Source organism: Mustela nivalis (genome assembly GCF_964662115.1).
Source record: "Mustela nivalis genome assembly, chromosome: 13".
NCBI classification, from domain to species: Eukaryota; Metazoa; Chordata; class Mammalia; order Carnivora; family Mustelidae; genus Mustela; species Mustela nivalis.
In genome coordinates, this window is record NC_139032.1 from 30,559,403 (window position 1) to 30,580,209 (window position 20,807).

The 20,807-nt window shown below is 39.9% G+C and overlaps 1 protein-coding gene across 3 annotated transcripts in view; it reads right to left on the reverse strand.

Moving 5' to 3' along the window:
- Positions 1-311: 311 nt before the first annotated feature.
- The window catches only part of SLC35D2 (solute carrier family 35 member D2), a 48,609-nt gene continuing 28,113 nt past the window's right edge, over positions 312-20,807 (reverse strand). Inside the window, exons 7-12 of one of the 3 annotated variants that reach the window (XM_082697276.1) lie at positions 18,495-18,597; positions 16,896-16,988; positions 11,214-11,281; positions 2,777-2,855; positions 1,656-1,738; positions 312-1,008 (exon numbers count right to left, since the gene is read on the reverse strand). In XM_082697276.1, coding sequence (XP_082553402.1) covers positions 906-1,008; positions 1,656-1,738; positions 2,777-2,855; positions 11,214-11,281; positions 16,896-16,988; positions 18,495-18,597 — 529 coding nt within the window. In that variant the 3' untranslated portion in view covers positions 312-905. Of the gene's footprint in view, positions 1,009-1,655; positions 1,739-2,776; positions 2,892-11,213; positions 11,282-16,895; positions 16,989-18,494; positions 18,598-20,807 lie in introns of all 3 variants that reach the window. The other 2 variants (XM_082697278.1, XM_082697277.1) reach the window with 2 other exon arrangements.

Here is a 20,807-nt window from a genome sequence, read left to right on the forward strand (position 1 = left end):
TTCCCACACACCACTGCTCTGGGAGGTCAGATGAACCTATGATGAAATGTGCCTTTGGTTAAAATCAAGGTGATTGGAATTTCAAAGGCCCCTGAACAAACCTGGGGAGATGGGGAGAGAAATATGAGCTACTTAAATGTGAACAGAGCACATGGAGAGTTTTTTTGTTTGGGGGGGTTTTTGTTGTTGTTGTTGTTGTTGTTGTTCCCATTGAGTTATTTTGTAATAGTTTCCAGCATGAGCCTTAAAAGGAATATCACCCTTCAGGCAGAGTTTTTCTGCCTATCTAAATAATGTCACAGTATGACACCTGCCTATAAATTATTTTTTATTTTACTTTGATGATCGGGAAAAGATATCAACATATATGATGAAATCAGAGCTAACAACTAACTTGTAGTTGATGGGCTAATTTTATTAAAATAAGGACGTTTGTTTAAACTGAAAACTGTTCTCACTGGCACTCTGCTTTGTCTGGGATCCTTGAAATTAAGGCCAAGGTGCTGATAATAATGACTCTCACACCGTCGGCCATTTCCGTCCTCTTAAATGCACATGGTACTGGGGGGGACAGCAGCTCAGAGATGCGGCTGGCCGACCAAAATCCTTGGTTGCGGTCCCTTTCTTCATTGGTTTCCTCTGAAAGATTCGCTTTCAGATGGTAAGGCTTTGCCCAAATAAGCTTCCCAGGGCTGGCGATGGCTCGCTGTGCAGCAGCGGGTGAGGTAGATTCTCTTCGCAGTTGGCAGACGCTCCTGCTGTGCTTTCACCGGGTGTCTGAGTGTTGTCCGTGACCAAAACGTCTGGCTTCAGGTTCCTACAGCGGGGATGCCCCACCCCCAGCCCCGCCCCCCAGTCCCGCCCCGCCCCGCCTATGGTCCCAGTCCGCAATCCTGCCTCAGATTCTAACTCTTCAAAGCCTGAGGAATGTTTTCTTCGTCCACAGGTTGTTTAGGGTTCAACTGGCCGCTCAGAGTTAAAAAGGAGTATCTCAAGCCCCCTGCCATGCTGAAAGGAGAAAAAAAGTGCAAATAAATAGACCTCACAGGTAGTATCCCAGGTCTGTACAAAATATACCTCTTTATAGATCTTGCCAGAAGGGAGTGATTGAGACCCCTCTTTTTCTCCTAGTTTGTGGCTCGCTTGATGAGAATTACCCCCTCTTAGTTAGAAATCTTTGGAGGCAGAAAAAGAGGAGATCAACCCCATACAAAACTTTGGAGAGAAAATAAATATTTATTACTGAATAAACTATACTGTTATCCTAAGACAGTGTTCCATAGAACCCCAAAATGCCTTTCAAAAGTGTCTCAGCCCCTCCTCCCAATATCATTAATGTATGGTGCTTTGACGGAGCAGGACCTCAGGAAGGCCCACTTCACAAAAGGGAGGCAGACAACTTAGACTTTTTTTTTTTTCCCTGAGAAAGACGTATGACTTAAATTCGGATCTCAGCCCCCTGAATTTTCATCACACACATCACGATCTACATGAAGGAGCATGTCATAAAAACAGATGAGCGGAGTGATTTAAGTAAAATTATCTTAGAAACTAAAATGTCAAAACACCTCCCGTTCCTTCACTTGCAACAGATTAATCGCACTTTTTAAAATTCATATTTTACTAAAATGAGTTCATTTAGAAATCCCACTCACCAAATATTTAACCCTACAAAGTTTAACATAGAGAAAATATAGTCTCCACCAACTAACATTCCAATGTAGGCAATGGATACATTCTGCAGAAAAAGAGAGAGGATTAGTCATTTTAAAAGGGAAGGATTTAGGGGCAAAATACATATAGATGGTAAAACCTGAGACTAAATATTGTAGTTACTTTTCCCAGAGACATACACAGTAGCTGCTCACAGAATGTTGAATGAATGAAAAAAAACCATTACATATAGCTTTCCGTGGCATGATAATTACAGAACACTGCATCATTCATGCCCCTTATAGTTAATACACAGGAAAAGAAAAAAAAAAAAAAAGATGTAAGCATTGAGCTGTAATCAGCTTTCCAGATCCCATCTCTTCAGCATCACTGGCTGGTAAATTTTATCATACTGACCCCTAAACTTGCATGGATTAGACATCCAGCAAATTCCAAGCAGTGCCCTGCCCTGTGTATTCTAGGAGGGTCCAGGCGGCCAACAGACAGTCTACTGCTAGAGCAGATAGTCTTTCTCACTCGCTCTATTGGTGTGATTGGAAAATCAAAGCAACTGTGGGACAGAGCACAGAATACCCCGCCCTCCTCTTCACTGCTGTGTTTATTCAGACACACAGACACAGACACACTTACACACAGTCCATGAGTTTAGTACCTTATACATTGTGCATATATCTACATTAAAAACAGGTCTTCACAAGGCTTCCCTTTCTTAGTCAACAGGTTCTCCCAGAACCAAGTTTACAAACAAGGCACCTAACAAGGCATCTTGGTGAATACAGAGATTTGGGCATTTTTTTCTGCTTTGTTTACTTCATTTTCTCAGACCCTCCCCTCTAAGACCGTCCTTGAATTAAAGGTCGTAATTTGTCTCTTCTTTTTAAATTAGCAAGCCCTCCCTCTCGTTCATGGATTAGGGGATGAGAAGATCTAAGAAGAGGTGACCCAGGTACAGCTGCGAAGGTCACAAGTCTGCGCGCTTTCTCTACCCACTCACCCCCACCCCCGCCCCGCCCCCATTGCAACCATAAAATCTAACCCTGCTCCTCTTGTGAAGACTGGATTCACAGCCAGTTCCCCATTTCCCAAGGCTTCACCTGCTTACCTTGATGGCTCCAACCACTGCTGTTGTGAGGGCTGAATTGTAAAAGCTGCACAGAACTGTGGAATACATCAACAGAAACCTGGGGCAAGGAGGAAATGCTTGGATGCGCGCCTGACTCGTGGGGCAGAACAGATTAAGAAAAGTCTACGTATCACCAACCCACAAGTACTTCAAACAAATGGAGACAAACATACCATGAAGAGTTTATAACCTACATCTTCAAACACCCCCATTACAATTCCAGCTTTCTACAGGAAAATGGCCCAGTTGGGCACTGGCCAAATTTACTGCCTTAGGACTTCTTTTCATTCTGTCTGTGCATTTCCCATTATGTTTCCATGTAAAGGCGGGAAGAATGGGGAGTTTCTTTTAATGGTCTGAAATCTTTTAGCAGCTGGGTCACAGCCATGGTCTTTAATCCCTGGGGTGCATCAGAATCGCCAGGCACACTTTGTAACACACAATGATGCCTGACAGCAGTTCTCCCTCAGCTGGTTTGAGGTGAGTCCCTCGGCTGGGCACAGCATCGAAGCTCCAACAGGTAATACGAATGTGCAGCCACTGAGAACCACTGGTGTGCAGAAGGGAAAATCAACAAGGGATTGCTGGCTTTGGATGGAAGAAACTGAAATTGATGGATTCCACAGTAATCAAACCACAAAAAGAAAAGGCATCCAGTCTGGTAAGGAAGAAGTCAAACTTCCACTGTTTGCAGATGACACGATACTATATACAGAAGATCTGAAAGACTTCACCAAAAAACAGCGAGAACTGATCAGCGAAATCAGTAAAGCAGCAGGATACAAAATCAATGTACAGAAATCTATTGCATTCCAATGCACTAATAATGAAGCAGCAGAAAGTGAAATTACAACAACAACCCTATTTACAATGCACCAAAAATAATAAAAACCTAAGAATCAACTTAACCAAAGAGGTGAAAGACCTATACTCAGAAAACTATAAAACATTGGTGAAAGAAATTGAAGATGGCACAAAGAAATGGAAAGACATTCCATATTCATGGATTGGAAGAACAAATGTAGTTAGCATGTCCATACAAAGCAATCTACACATTTAATGCAATCCCTATAAAAATATCCATAGCATTTTTCACAGAACTGGAACAAACAATCTTAAAATCTGTATCGAACCACCAGAGACCCTAAGTAGCCAAAGCAATCCCATAAAGCTGGAGATATCACAATTCTAGACTTCAAGTTATATTACAAAGTTGTAGCAATCAAAACAGTATGGTACTGGCACAAAAACAGACATATAGACCAATAGAACAGAATAGAAAACCCATAAAGAAGTCCACAATTATATGGTCAATTAAATGTCGACAAAGGAAGCAAGAACATTCAAGGGAAAAACAGTCTCTTCAACAAACAGTGCTGGGAAAACTAGACAGCAACGTGCAAAAGAATGAAACTGGTCCACTTTCACCATACACAGTAATACTCAAGATGGATGAAGGACCTAAATGTGAGACTTGAAACCATAAAAATCCTAGAAGAGAACACAGTAATTGCTTTGACATTGGCCATAACAACATCTTTCCAGATAGGTCTCCTGAGACAAGGGAAATAAAAGCAAAAATGAACTATTGGGACTACATCAAAATAAAGAGCTTCTGCAAAGCAAAACTGTAAAGTTTGTAATTATTAAGTTTTTATAGATTTTGGAGACTACACCTTTATCAGATCATTTGCAAATACCTTCTCTCATTCGAAAGGCTGCCTTTTAGTTTTGTTAGACAAAGAAAAATACCATATTATCTCACTCATATGTGGGATTAAAAAAAAAGTAAGTGAGCAAAAGGGGGAAAAGGGGGAACCAAACCAAGAAACAGCCTCTTAACAATAGAGAACAAACTGATGGTTACGAGAGGGGAAGTGGGTGTAGGGATGGGTGAAACAGCTGATGGGGATTAAAGACAAAAAAAAGGAAAAGGAGAAAGAAATTAATGGATTCCACATGCCAATAACACTCCTGTGCCCTGTGTCCAAAGTTAATTCACCAGGCATTCAACATTGATCTCTATATTGACACTTACTGCTAAGAAAATGACTAAGGAATTGTGACCAAACACCAATCAAAAAAATATATATATATATATAATTTATATATGAATACAGAATCCAATCAGAAGAAATATGTTCATTCCAATCAAGAAGTAAAGAAAATTAGCTTCAACCTAAGTGGGGCACAAAATTCAATCCACCCATAAAAGATACAAAGAGATCATAAGGTGTGTTGGATTTTAAAACTAAATCCCAGTTAAGAGGCATAAGCCTGAATCCCCATGGGCAGAACAGAGGGAATCAGACTCTTAGGAAAGGGCTCAGCCTATGTCCCTATGTGTTAGGTAGTCTCTTCTGAAAAAATTTAGTGCCCAGTCCCCAGTCCAGGCCAGAATCTCTCTTAATAACAGAATCCAGATCACAAATCAACACAGTAACCACTCGGCCTGAGTGTGTTTCTTACCAGGATGGATGGTAAAGAAAAAAAAATCTTAAGAGCTAAAGCACACCAAGCTTTTATGTTAAGGAAGAAATTCCATTATAAACTTAAATTCTGTAATCTTCAGAATTACTATATGTCTCTGTGATGAAAGTAATTACAATAATTTGACAAATTACAGGAACCAACATCTTGGCCTCTGTGGTTTGAAACTGAAATGTACAATGGGATTAGACTTGCAGCTTTCATTGGAAAGAAGTAAGAAAACCTGTGTCAGTCTGAACACTGTATTTGACATTTAAAAGAAGCTGATTTACCACATTTCTAAGTTGGGTTTGCTAGATTTCAAAGAATTGCTTAGGTTTGTGAAGCAACCTGGCTCATAAGCTTTGCAGAGGACCTCATTAGGGCTTGAAGTAGCTGGAGAAAAATCAGGAGAATCATATTTGTAAATGTAGTTTAAAATGCTTACTTTTTTTTTTTTAATTCACTGAGAGGTAAAAAAAAAAAAAGACCAACTTACAGTAAATTGTTTAAGAGATTTTCATCAGCTAAACTTGTGTTAATAAGCCATTAATCAAACAGTTAAATGTCCTTATGTTAATACAAAAATTGCTAGTGTCATAAATAGAGCAACAGTATTTTTTTTTTTTAAGATTCTATTTATTTGACAGATAGAGATCACAAGTAGACAGAGAGGCAGACAGAGAGAGGAAGAGAATCAGGCTCCCCGCTGAGCAGAGAGCCCGATCCCAGGACCCTGGGATCACGACCCAAGCCAGAGGCAGAGGCTTTAACCCACTGAGCCACCCAAGGCACCCAGAGCAACAGTATTTATAAATTGAACCTAAAGCCTTAAAAAATATCAAAGTTTTTTAAATGTTTATAATTTTAATAAATTCAACATGAATCCAGAACCCCAGGAAAATCCTATTCATGCATAAAATAAAAAGATTAAAAAACTCAACGTGATGTTACTGAGTGCCTACTCTGTTCACCCCAGACAGTACGAGTAGATAACCCATAGCATCTTCCCTGGAGGAGGGAGTCTAATAAAATACTAGAGATTACAGCACAAGGGAGCGCTATAACCCAACCTAGGGACACAGAAAAGTTTCCTGCAGGCTTCCTGAATGAATGCAGCCTTAAACCCAAGGCAATCGTGGATATTATTTTTATTTTTGCTTAAAAATTCCTACTCTGGCGTTCCAATCATGCAATGTTTTCTCCATCCTACCTTTTAGTGAAACCACCTCCACCTGCATTCAGAATTGGCTGATACCTTGGATCCACGCACCATATGAGTGTGGGCAAGGAGGACACACACTCACCAGCTGGGCTGAGCACAGGAGGAGCCCCCCACCCCTTCTCTGAGGTCTGGGGGTGTCTGAAATAGCCATGTCTTAAGAGCCTCTAGACAAAAGGCTGCATTTCTCAGTATAACCAGTAGGTGTCACCAGAGAGGCTAAAATAAAACGGTAAGGCTCAAAGTAGTCTTTTCCAATTTTCTAAGAAACAATCTATTTCTACATGCAAATAGGCACCTATGTAGTCCTTTGGCTAAAACGACCAAGGTTCTAAACTAAAAGAACCTCCATTAACTCAGTACAAAGAAAACCAGACCACTTTTAATGCTTAAAATGTCAACTTCTGCCTGACAGTAGTTTTGATTTTAGCATCTGTGGATTTATAAAATGCAAAGATATTTAAAAATAGCTTCCTGCCATTCTGTATTTCTAAATCAGATATCATCTATGTCTACTTGAAAAAGAATAGCACATATATGTGATTCACATTCAGACAACAGATGCCAGCAGTATGCTTGGGTTTATAGGTCCCCAAGAGATGGACATGCTCACGAAGAAACCCCTAGAACAGAACTCCTGCTCCAAGGTACTTACTCTTTCTGAAAAGAAACTAACTGATTGGGGCGCCTGGGTGGCTCAGTGGGTTAAGCCGCTGCCTTTGGCTCAGGTCATGATCTCAGGGTCCTGGGATCGAGTCCCACATCAGGATCTCTGCTCAGCAGGGAACCTGCTTCCTCCTCTCTCTCTCTCTGCCTGCCTCTCTGCCTACTTGTGATCTCCCTCTGTCAAATAAATAAATAAAATCTTTTTAAAAAAGAAGAAGAAGAAACTAACTGATTTACCCAAGTTGTATGACACACTCATGGTAGTCACAAACAGTACTCGAATGACCTCCTTTACAATGTGTCCTGTTTATCATTCTGTGAAGGTGCATTTACATAAACTCAACACAAATGTTCAAATAATAACAGGCCATGTTTACACTCCTCCCATCAACCACAGTGGTACCCTAGCACAGTATTCTAATTTCAGACTTCAAAGAATTTCAAGTAATCTCATCTCACCCATCTCTTGTAAGAACATACTCCTACCCAAGGCCTCAGTGGTATCCCAAGGATGCCAAAGTCATGGGGTTTATATGGTCCATCTTCCCAGAGCACCAATTTTACATTAAGCTTTGGTTTACTGGGAATGTGGGAATATTGCTCCTGTGCCCCAGCTATCCTCAGAATCCTGTTTTCTTTTATGCACACATTACAGTAATTATTAGGGATGGGTCAAGAAATAGAACATTTGTTATCCTGTGATTTAAAAATACTTGGTACTTTTGTGTTTTTACTGAGAAATATATTAGGGCTTCAGTGGGACCAAAGGGTCTGCTACTGGGACAGAAACAGATTAGGATAATCAATTCCAAAGCCTGAGGGCTGGTGCCAGTTGCTGGTATGAATGAACCAGAACCCATAATTTTTCAGCAAGATTAAAAATACCTGCAGAGCTAGCTTTTTTTTTTTTAAAGATTCATTCATTTTAGAGAGAGAGTATGTGTGTCTACAAGTGAAGGGAGGGCCAGTGGGAGAGAATCTTCCAGCAGACTCCCCGCTGACCACTGAGCCCCATAGGGATTGATCTCACGCCCTGAGATCATGATTTGACCAGAAATCAAGAGCCAAACACTTAACTGACTGAGCCACCCAGATGCCCCAGAGCTAACTTTTTAAAATCTAGTTTGTCAACTTAAATTTCAGTCTAAATTTTACTTTTGCCAGGGTGCCTGGGTGGCTCAGAGGGTTAAGCCTCTGCCTTCAGCTCAGGTCATGATCCCAGGGTCCTAGGATCGAGTGCAGCATTGGGCTCTCTGCTCTGCAGGGAGCCTGCTTCCTCCTCTCTCTGCCTGCTTCTCTGCCTACTTGTGATCTCTGTCAAATAAATAAATAAAATATTTTTTTAAAAAAATTTAAATTTTACTTTTGCCTGCGTTTAACTATCTTAGCGCCCACAATCCAGTTTACCTTCCTGACATAAACCCCCGCATATGCTTTATCAACAAACTCCTGATTACAAATTGCATTTCTGAAAGCTGAGTCTACCCTAATACAAAAGAAAATTAAAAGTCTGCCCTTTTTGCCATTGCATTCACTTATCATCCATTTTTAAAGTGTTATAATTTTGTAATTGTATATTCAACATGGGACAGGGGTGTGGTGCTTAGAAAACCCAAGTTTGAAATGCAAACTTGAAGGAGTTGAAGAAAGTAAGAAGCTGAGCATCACATTTCTCTGGAATCAAGGGTTGGGATGCCTATGTGTGAGCCCTGAGTCATTCCTTGAGCAGGGACCAAAGAAAAGGGACGAGCCCTGTACCAGTTATCCTCAAAAGGGAGAATGTGCTCAGAAGCTTACAATGGCTTCTCTTACTATGAAGAAGTAAATATCCCAATCCTTTGAAAGAGAAACTTCAAGAAAGGATTCTGAAAAAGCCACCATACCAAAATTGAAACTTCCTTCCAGAGCAGTTTCAGGATTCAGGATTCATATTTAAGCAGTGAAAGAAAAGTACAGTTGACCCTTAAATGATGCAGGAGCTAGGGGTGCTGACCCCCTGCTCAGTAAAAAATCCAGAGATAACTTTTGACTTCCCAAAAACTTAACTGCTAATTGTCTACTGTAGACCAGAAGCCTTACTGAGAACATAGGTAATTAACACACATTTTGTATATTATATGCATTATATACTATATTCTAATAATAAAGTAAGCTAAAGAAAATATTATTAAGAAAATCATAAGAGAAAATGCACTTACAGAGATGTATGTATTCTTCAAAAAAGATCCACACAAAATTGGACCCACACAGTTTAAATATGTATCATTCAAGGATCAACTATGTATGTAATAGCAAAAAGATTTTGAAGCCATTAGACTGTTGGTAGATCCAATTCTGGCTGGGGTGAAAACACACTGACCTCAAGAAATAGAAATACTGGGGCACCTGGGTGGCTCAGTGGGTTAAGCCTCTGCCTTTGGCTCAGGTAATGATCCCAGGGTCCTGGGATCGAGCCCCACATCGGGCTCTCTGCTCAGCGGGAAGCCTGCTTCCTCTTCTCTCTCTGCCTGCCTCTCTGCCTACTTGTGATCTCTCTCTGTCAAATAAATAAATAAAATCTTTTTTAAAAAGAAAGAAAGAAATAGAAATATTAACAATAACAACCACACTTAACATTCCTGAGCATTTTCTGTATGTCCACCATGTGCTGAGGGCTCATCACTCTAGCTCATTCAATCCACCTAACCCCATTCTGTGAATCACATACTTTATCTCATTGTTAAAGATCCCATTTTAAAAATAAGGAAATTGAGGCTCAGAGTAGTTAGATAACTTGTCCAAGGACTCAGAGCTAATAAGTGGCAAACCCAGCACATTTGATTCCAGAGTTCGGATGCCTAGCTGTTGCAAAGGTGCAATGATTTCAGTGTCCTCAAAAGACCCACTTTAAAAACAGACCTACCTAATTTTCATCTTTAAATCTGGTGAAACCTAAATCTTAAAGATTTTGTCATTTTTTACTGATTTATTTACAATTGGAATGCCTTTATGGCATTTTCATTTGCAAAGGGACTTCGGATGACATAATACATTAAGAACTTTTATCAAGAGTATTTGTTTTCTAAGAAGCACATTATTAAGTGGGGCAAAAATGTATGGAATTATATACAGATAGGGTCAAACCTCTGGCAGGCAAGCCCCAGAGAATGGAGGCTCCCATCTAGGCACCGCTTACCACAGCACCACTGAGGACAAAGACTTTGCAGAGGTTAGTTCTTGAGATCCTTCAATAGTGCAAGTAAAACAAACAAGCAAACAAAAACAGGAACAGCATCTCATCAAGTTTATAGTGAAATGAGAAAATACTTTGAAACTCTGCTCTGTTGTTCATAGGGGAATCGGGGCTTTGTTAGAGAAAGGTACTGTCTAAGTTTGTGTGATATGGATTGAGTTTTTTTTTTTTTTTTAATCAGAGAGAAAAGAAAAGATGGTTTGACAAAGTGTGACTCAAAAACACAGCTTGGGGCGCCTGGGTGGCTCAGTGGGTTAAGCCGCTGCCTTCGGCTCAGGTCATGATCTCAGAGTCCTGGGATCGAGTCCCGCATCGGGCTCTCTGCTGAGCAGAGAGCCTGCTTCCCTCTCTCTCTCTCTGCCTGCCTCTCCATCTGCTTGTGATTTCTCTCTGTCAAATAAATAAATAAAATCTTTAAAAAAAAAAAAAAAAAAAGGAGGTATGTACTCTTTAAAAAAAAAAAAAAAAAACACAGCTTGGATTTTTTTTTTTCCGGGTCAAATGGGAGACAACAACTGAGAAAACTACAACTATTTCACTTAATTTATGCTTTCAAAAATTAATAGGCAACATCACGTTTTGGAGTAGAATGTGATATCAAGCATGACTTGCAAAAATAAAACTGTTTCATGCTTGCTCCTGGCCTTTCAGGCTGTGTTCCCAGGGATCCTGGGTCCCGTCCCACTCCTTGCTAAAAGGCTACTTTCCAGAGAAAGGTGGAGAAGCAAAGAAAAAGGGGTTTTGAGAGAGCAGACAGAATGTATATTTTGACTTGATTTGTCAAGACATATCACAGATCAAGCTTCTACTTACGGATGATTTCTTACCCCAAAAAACAGGAAAGAAGAAACTGTACGATAAAGAGAACATTCTTCCATTCATTGAATTCAGTAGCCTATTATGTAAAAAAAAAAAAAAAAAGAAAAAGAAAGAAAGAAAGAAAGGAAGAAAAGTAAACTAATGGTTAGAATATTAATTGCAGTTTAAACCTATGGCTTTTACCAAATTGTGTGTTTTAGTACAGGAAACACTTTCCCAAACAGAAAATACAACTTTAGGGGGCACCTGGGTGGCTCAGTGGGTTAAGCCGCTGTCTTCGGCTCAGGTCATGATTTCAGGGTACTGGGATCGAGTCCCACATCGGGCTCTCTGCTCAGCAGGGAGCCTGCTTCCCTCTCTCTCTCTCTCTGCCTGCCTCTCTGCCTACTTGTGATCTCTCTCTGTCAAATAAATAAATAAAATTAAAAAAAAAAGAAAAGAAAATACAACTTTAAAAAAAACCCTAAGCAATTCCAGTTTGTAATGTTGGGCATATTACTTTTACTTCCCGAATCTCAGATTCACTTTACAAAACAAGGATCTTTTTTTAAAACATCTTCAAAAGGTCAACATGAAGATTTAATGAAATTGTTTAGAACCTGGCAGGTGGCACATATACAACATAACTATTGTTTCTGTGACTATCTCTCTACTAATCTGTGTTCACAAAATCATGGTTGGGTTTATTTTGTATAAATAATCTTAGAAGAAAGCTTATGATAAAATTAATAATGTTGGAAGGTTCAGAAAACTATGAACTTTTTCCAATAATTCATAAATGCTTGGGGTGCCTCAGTGGCTCAGTCAGTTAAGCATCTAACTCTTGGTTTTGGCTCAGGTTAAGATCTCAAGATCATAAAATTGAGCCCAGTGTCAAGTTCTGGGCTCAGCACAGAGTCAGCTTGAGATTCTCTCCCTCCCCCCTGCTCCTCCCACTGCTTGCTCACATGCACTGTCTCACTCTCTAAAATAAATAAACAAGCTCATTTAAAAAAAGAATTTACAAATGCTTAGTAAGCATTATGAACAAATAAAGTACCTTGTGTATTTACAAAGCAAGCAAGTAATCGGGTGGAGGAGCTGGGACAGAACATTTTACGAGAGAGGCTCAACTCTGCAAGACTTTAGTCTTAGTCTCTTAGCTGAGAAATGAAATTAACCCTCTTGGAATGACAGGCAACAATCAAAAGGAGCATTTTATTTGTGCTTTGTCCTTTGCCTGCACCCAAAAATGATTTTAAGGTGACTCAAGACTATGCATTATGTTAGTACTGGATAACATAATTGAATATCAGTTCTATTCACTTTCTCCTAGGCAAAACTTTATTAGCCAAGTTTTAGTAATTTTATAGATTTAAAGTTATTTAAATCTTTATCAAGTTTATACTTCAGAAATTTTAGGCCAATTAGAATGGATTGTTCTCCAATTAATACATTTTTGCAATACTTGACATTGTTTCATTAGTGAGACTTTGTCCGCCTCTCTTAACAAAAACAAACACATTAAATGTTGATAATGGTTGAACCTGGTCTATGGGTCCATGGTGTTTGTTATTACTATTTGTTCTCCTTATATACATAGGTTTGAAAGTTTCCATCATAAAATTATTTTCTTTAAATGCTTACTTGTGAAAGAAAAATAATAATAAACATGACTCCATCTTACTGGCAAGCCCAAGCCAATCAAAGGTGCAGAAAACATCCAAGGCAGTCAAAGACCAAAACCAAACAAAAAAACATAGAAACAATCTATATCTAAAATTAAAATAGAACTGGAAATAATAAAAAACTATATGCTCTGAACTTCAAACCAAGGGTAGCAAAACATTTATTGATTCAACAAGTTGGAAGTATTTCTGCAAACAGTAAATTAAAACTATATATTCCTGAACCACTTCAGGGCCATGTAGTCATTTTCATAAAAATACCTGGATTCTTTGCCACTGTAAATTTTAGTAGATTTTAGCTTTATTTTGTTCCTTTAATAATGATAAAGCTATGCTGGTGACATTTTAAAAAATGATGTAGTATGACATTTATTTTAAAACAGAGGGGCACCTGGGTGGCTCAGTCAGTTAAGCATCTGACTTTGGCTCAGGTCATGATCTTAGAGTCCTAGGATGGAGCCCTGTGTTGTGTTCCCTGCTCAGCGGGGTGTCTGCTTCTCCCTGTTCCCTGCGTCTCCTGCTCATGCTCTCTTTCTTGCTCGCACACACACAAATAAATAAATAAAATATTTTTTAAAAAACAGAAATTAGAGATGAATAACAATACAGTACTGCTTCCTTTAGACTTACTATTGTTGTAAAAGTATGGTAGAGTATTAATCTTTTTATTTTGCATTTATGTGGGTTTTTTAATCAGAAAAATAAATCTTATTATTTATCCCTATTCATCAACTATAATAAACCATGTACTCTGAACCTATTGCAGCAATTCAAATGACTAAAGAAAGGTCACCCAATCAGTATTCTCCAAAGGCCTATACTGTTGACAAGAGGAGCTGGCGTTGCTGACTTTGCTAATCAGAGACAGAATCAAGGTGCTGTTACCAGATCTGTTGACTATATAAGTCCAAGGTCCAGGAGTGAACTCTAGTGCCGTTAGTCATACAAGTCTTACCACAACCTCTGATCTTTTCCAGTCAACCAGGAAAAATGACTCATCAAAGTACTTCTTCTGTTAATAAGTTAGCATTTTACCCTAATTCATCAATCAACTTTTGGCACAATCACCCCAAACTGCAAATAAAATGCAATTTTATAGACTAACAGACCTAATTACATAAGATCTCTTTTTTATTGTATTTGATTCACAATCTAAAATGGATTCAACCATAGTTAAAAGTAACCAACTGAAAGAAACTTGCAACAGAGCAGAACAATCTTACTAGTGAAAAATACCAAATATTTTCTACAGGGATTTAAAAATGACTGGTTACAGAAACTGTCCCATATCTTCTGGTACTCTTATCATACAATACTTGTAATTAAAATAGAGTCAAAGTTTTAATTTCATGACTTCGTATCTTTTCATTTTTATAATAGACCTTTCTTACAGCTTTAAACACATTCTATTTTTTCTAAATTATAATTTTCATATAGATTTTTTTTAAATCTCTATATTTAGTTCTGGAATTACAGTAACTAATAACCACAACTGGGGCTTGAAGGTACCTTCTGTTTGAAATCTTAGGAGCCTGGTCAAACAGAAGAGGCTAGCCAAGGGTAAATATTGAGAGAGTTTAGCACCAAAAGCCAGAACAGGAGCATTATATTCTCCTAGAACACCACTATTTAATAAGTTAGAGTGTATGTTCAGCCTCTTATACTTTCTAAAGATATAAGCGCTAGGTTCTGGTTTTTCGTGCATGAAGGAAAGAAGCACTTTTCATATACAATGAAGTAACTGGGAGGACAGTGGAAGATGTGTTCCTCGAGCAGACTTCCTGGATGGATCCCCTGTATCTCTGAAAGTTATTTAAACACTGGGTTCATCTAAAAGATTAACATAACAGCAGTACCCTCTCCTCAGAGGGCTGTTTTGGAAAGCAGTGAAATAGTTCATGTACAATGCTTTGAACAAAGTCTGATAAGTCTTCAATAATTATGAGCTATTATTTTTATTATTAATTGAGGAAGTATAATTCTGCAATGTAAGCATTACAAGCAGGTGAAACCTCTCTTTAAAGGCTTATTTATCTTAGAGAAAGAGGGAGTGGGAGGAGGGGCAGAGGGAGAGAAACTTGAAGCGGACTCTCCACTGAGGGCAGAGCCCATTGTGCGGCCCATCCCACGAACCCATGAGATCATGACCAGAGCCAAAACCAAGAGTCAGACGTTCCCACGAGCCACCCAGGGGCCCCACCCAAGCGCCCCACAAGCAGGCAAAACTTCTAAGAATACCTGTTACAAGTTCATAAAGCAAAGGTTTGGATGTGGGAACACACATTCCTATGGGAACAATGTTACAAATTATTAACATGATACATCCAAGGGATTTAACTCATAAGGTACCTAAAATTCAGTTTCTGGTTACCATGCCATTCATAGTATTGCTGCTAAGTTCTTCTGCCCCCTCTTTTGGAAAGGGATTGTACCAATAAGAAAGTACAATTTTAAGAAAGAATGAGAAGCCCCAACATCCACCCTAGGAGCCCACAAGAGGCTGCAAACTTCTCGAAGTATTCAAACCCCGGAAAGGCTGCAGATGGGATCCACTCAACCTGTGTGCCCCGCAGATGCCTGCTGATCAGTACACACAGAAACAGTGTCCTGTGGTGGGTGAGCAGCCACTGCACAGGGCCCCTCTGAACCCTGATCCTGGGTCCTGCAACCAGAGACTTAGTGTCTGGGGCTTGGCTCTGTGGGCAGATGCAAGAATGGATGTTAAGTGCTGCCCAGCAAATTTTCTCGCATGAACTTAAGAATCTCCCTTAAGATACAAGAAAATGTCTCAGAAGTGTTATGGTTAGCAACTTTCTTTTTATTTATCTGTTTATTTATTTATTTATTTTTATTTATTTGACAGACTAGAGATCACAAGTAGGCAGAGAAGCAGGCAGAGAGAGAGAGAGAAGGAAGCAGACTCCCCGCTGAGCAGAGAGCCCGATGCAGGGCTTGATCCCAGGACCCTGGGACCATGACCTGAGCCCAAAGCAGAGGCTTTAACCCATGGAGCCACCCAGGTACCCCGGTTAGCAACTTTCTGAAAAAGCAGTGGTTGGCATGGGCTGGCACACTTCAAAGCGGCTAGTAAGGATGCTATGGGCTTCCTAAGAGATGGCCTCCCGCCAGCTGGGCCTCCTCTATTCCTAGACCATTTTATTTGTCTCTCAGGTATGTGCAGCAAACAGGTGAGCAGGGCAAATACCAAACAACACATTCTCAAAATTCCAAATGTACCTTCCAGAATACTTAGATGCAAAACTCCATGATCTCTGGAATTTGCTTTAAAATATTCCAGGAGGAAAAAAAGAATGAAAGCAGATGGGAATAGATGGAAATAAGAATGGCAAAATGCCAAAAAGTGTTGACACAGGGTGGTGGGTACGTGAGATTCATTGAATTAATCCATTTTGCATATGTTTCAAAATGTCCATTATAAAGGCAAGAGATAAATCCATTTTTTAGACGATCAAAATCCCCTTCTAAGTTACTTTTCCCAGGATACCCACATCAGCAAATAGAGATATTAAGACTCAAATTCAGATTTTTACTGTCATTCTTTTCAAAAAAGCTTCAAGTCCAGAGTTCTTGTGACTACTTTCTGCTGCTTCTCATGTGTCTGAAGATAACACCAAAGAAACGATTGTGCCAAAGGTGCTGCTGGGGATATCACAGGCCTCGCTTTCAGGGACCCTCCTGCTCATCCTACTTACCACCGTTACACACTTCCCTGCAGTGAATGCCAGAAGTTAACTATTAAGACTTTAAGAGGGGCACCTGGGTGGCTCAGTGGGTTAGGGCCTCTGCCTTCAGCTCAGGTCATGATCCCAGGGTCCTGGAATCGAGTCCCGTGTCGGGCTCTCTGCTCAGCAGTGAACCTGCTTCCCTTCCTCTCTCTCTACCTGCTTCTCTGACTACTTGTGATTTCTGTCTGTCAAATAAATAAATAAATAAAATCTTTAAAAAAAAAAAACGACTTTAAGAGTCTGCTCAGTCGGACTGTGATGACCATCCTCAGCTTACCTGTTGAAGGTCTCCGGTAGAGACACTAATGATAAGAGTCGGTATAATCATGAAGCAGGCATTGTAGAAAAGCACTCCATATTTCCCCAACTCCTACAAAAACAAAGAAAACACTCAATTTTAGAAATACAAAGCACCAGATTTCCTGGAGCCATTTGTACAATTGTGTATTTATGCAGAGTTAAAAATCTATTCCGACCAACTCTGTGTTGGAATATTTTCAGCAAATTCCTTTTTTTTTTTTTTTAGCAAATTCCTAATGTAAAAAGCTTCACTTCAAGTACATCATGATAGCAAAATAAACATTTATTTTATACAAAAATGACAGATAAAAATGGAGGGCCTCCGAGGTCCCACCCATCTTTACCATTCCGATTTTGTTTCTTTTTTCTAAGTATTGTATTCAGAATGGGAAATCTGGAACAAAATAAAGAACATTGAAAGTGTTAATATAAACAGAACTCCTTAAAAACATCTGCTCTTTCTGTCAAGGAGCAGCAGTGTTAAAACACCAGGTATCTCCTTTTCTAATCTTGCATAAATTTATTTTTCATCAAGTGGCTACACCCCTTCTCCACCATTTCTCATAAAGGGTGACCTCCTGGGACCCTCAAAAGGCAACAAACCTGTTTTTGTAAAATTGCCACCGGTTAAAAAAAAACAAAGGGCCGTGCAGAAAAAAAAACAGCTTGTAGAAACAGGTCTGTCCTTCTGAGCAAACTCCCTCACTCAACACAAAGAACTTGAAACGAGGCAACATATGCCTGGCTCATCCTCCAGGACTGCTGGAACAGCTGGGGCGGGGGAAGCACAAGGGGCCTTGGCGGGGGGGTAGCCCCGTGCAAGCAGGCTCATCTGCCCACCGGTCTTTGGGGGACTGCTCAACGGCTGATCAGGAATGGCACTTTTCCATGGCCAGGACCAGACACAATGGCCATGCCACAGAAGAATCTGAAGTCTGGAGGAGTTAAGGGTTCAAGTCACAGAGACCAGGAAAACTTATGTCACCCACATCTTCAGGCTCCCAAACTGGGGTTGCTTCAGAATACCTCAGACTTTGTCTTGCTCACTGAGGAGGACAGCAAAAAACTTTTAAGTTTATTTTGCCTTTCAAAATAATCTCCTCTTTACATACATATTCTGACTCTGCCTCAAAAATAGTGGTATCTTTTTCCTCCCTATCTGATTTTCACCCAAAACTTTGTAGGGTCAGGGGTAACAAGAACCCACATAGACAGGATAACTGAAAAGAAATCAGTGATTTGGGGCACCTGGGTGGCTCAGTGGGTTAAAGCCTCTGCCTTCGGCTCAGGTCGTGATCCTGGGGTCCTGGGATTGAGCCCCGCATCGGGCTCTCTGCTCGGTGGGGAACCTGCTTCTCCCTCTCTCTCTCTGCCTGCCTTTCTGCCTACTTGTGATCTCTGTCTGTCAAATAAATAAATAAAATCTATAAAAATTTTAAAAAAAGAAATCAGTGATTTATAAAGCATACCATGTTAATTATATTATAAGCCAACTTTACAAATTCATTTCTTTTTTCATGCAATTTCAGGGGCCAGATGACAAAGCCTAAAAACCACAGGAGTGAAGATCTGGTACCTTGGGGTCCATTTTCTGTTTGGTATAAACTCCATTTGCTGCTGTGAAGATATCATTCAGGAATACAAAAATATAGCCTTCCAAGTTAAAGGCGAGGTCAGAACTGGAAGGAAGAGCACAAAAAGGAGGATGATTATTCAGAAACTCACACAGCTTGGCCTTCAAAGCCTGCCTGTTTTATCTTTCCCTAATCAAATCCACTTGTGATGCTGGTAACGACCTTTTTTTTCCCCCTCTGGCATATTTTCCCCCTCTGTGGTTAATTCCTCTGCTCTGCCTCCAGACAAAACAAAACCAGGCCATCAGGTGGCTTCAATTTAATCATGAATTGCTTAACACCAAAGGGACATTAACCATCTTCCTTCAACGGCAAAGGCCTTTCTTTCACTAACAATCAACTGGCATAATCAATCATTGGTGATGCCTTCTTTTCTAAAGGGAGTGATTTGTCCAACCTACCCAGTGGCTTTGTTTATTGTAATAAACAGGGCCATCTCCCCGTTCAGCGCTGTGGGGACAGCTGGGCAGTTACTGGGGCAAGAGAGATCGAATGAAGAACGGACACCTCCATCTGGTACCCAGCCGGTCACATCACCCACCGTGATGGCTGGGTACCCAACACACCCTGTCCAACGATAAAACAAGGCAGGGATCCATTCCTTCTCCGCAACTCCTCTAAGACTCCCTTCTCCCCATCCTTTTGAACCATCTTCTCTTCAATTTCCATTTTATATAAATAATACTAGTATAAAAATGTTCAAAGAGGACATAAAAGTGTTCAGGGAGGACTAGTATAAAACTGGCTCAGGGAGGACAGAGAGAGCAGCTGAGCCCTGAGGTGACTAATCTACCACACTTGGTCTTACAGACAGTATGAGAGCCATGTCATAATTCAGAAATACTTAGCATCAAAGGGATTTCCTCTATACTCTCAGGTTCAGTGACTGGAGCCTGCAAATTTGACTGACAGTAGGTTAACAAGAGAAAGGGAATACAACTTTTATTAAATATTTTACATGTAAAGGATCTCATAAAAAATAAATCTCAAATAAGTAGTTAGACTCTGGGGCTTATATATCATTTTAAAAATGAAGAAGTTTGGATTCCAAGGAACAAATAAATTATGGAATAAACACTAGGAAATTTATAGGGGAAACTAATGGAAGAGAAGGATTATTGTAGTAAGGGTTATTTATGCAGACTCCTCTTGGTACTGATTCTCCATCACCAGTAATAAGAACTGCTTTCCTATTCCTGGTGCAGGGTTCAGGGTGAAGGGAGTAGGGGGGACCACTCTTACAAAAGGAAATTTATGGTCTGCTTTTAGCCAGGAAAGGGGAAGACAGAGAATTCTTTCTACATCTGTTGATTCTCAATTAATTGCCTTCAGCTCAAAATAATGTTTATGCCTAAGTGGCCTATTTTGGAGTGGCATATCCTGATCCCTGCAAAATTTAAAAAAAATAAATTTTTTAAAGACTATTTCTAACCAAAGAGAAGAGGAAAAAGTGGCAAAAATATCATCAAAATCTGAATCCAAATTAAACCAGATTTATTCAAGGCTTCTTCTGGAACTATTAACTACAAATATATTTGTGAGAATGCAAATTAGTTTTCGATCATCATAAATCAGAATTCTCTGGCTCAATCACAAAAAATAGAATCTCTCAAAATAAGGGTCTTCCACATCTCACGCCTACCCACATTTGGCTCTGTGTTAAGAAGAGTCTGATGCTGCATAAAATGGCAAAAAGTTGAATGGATTAAAAAAAAAAAAAACTCAGGTTCCTAGGGGAGTGGAAAGGTATTGCTCACTTCCTCGGAGAGCCTGAGGGAAATTCCCAGAGTTCTCAGGTCTCCTACTCCAGGGGCTACACATCCCCAACACCACTCATTCAGGCCACTGGTAAAAGCACAGAAGTTTGAAAACAATTTGCTTGCTTTAATACAGGAGAGCAGATTCATGGTTAGCACTTGTAGTTGTCATTTAGGGCTATTTTCAGACATAATAGTTTGACTTTTTCTGGCCATGTGACTTGTCTGTCAAGTAAAATGTAAGAGGAGATAACACATGGCAGTTCCAAGCAAAAGTCTGAAAAGCCAACACATGATTCCCCACATGCCTTCTTCCCTCCTGAGTGAGGAAAGAAGTCCCTTTTGAGGCAGGGGTTTCATCAGCCTTGGTCCCTAAGTAACTACAATGAGCAGAGCACCCCCCCCCCATCCCCGTGTAACTAACTTTGGTCTGACTATGCAGTGGGAGCAGAATATATTCGGTGTGTAAATGTGGGAACTATGTGTTACAGCAGCATA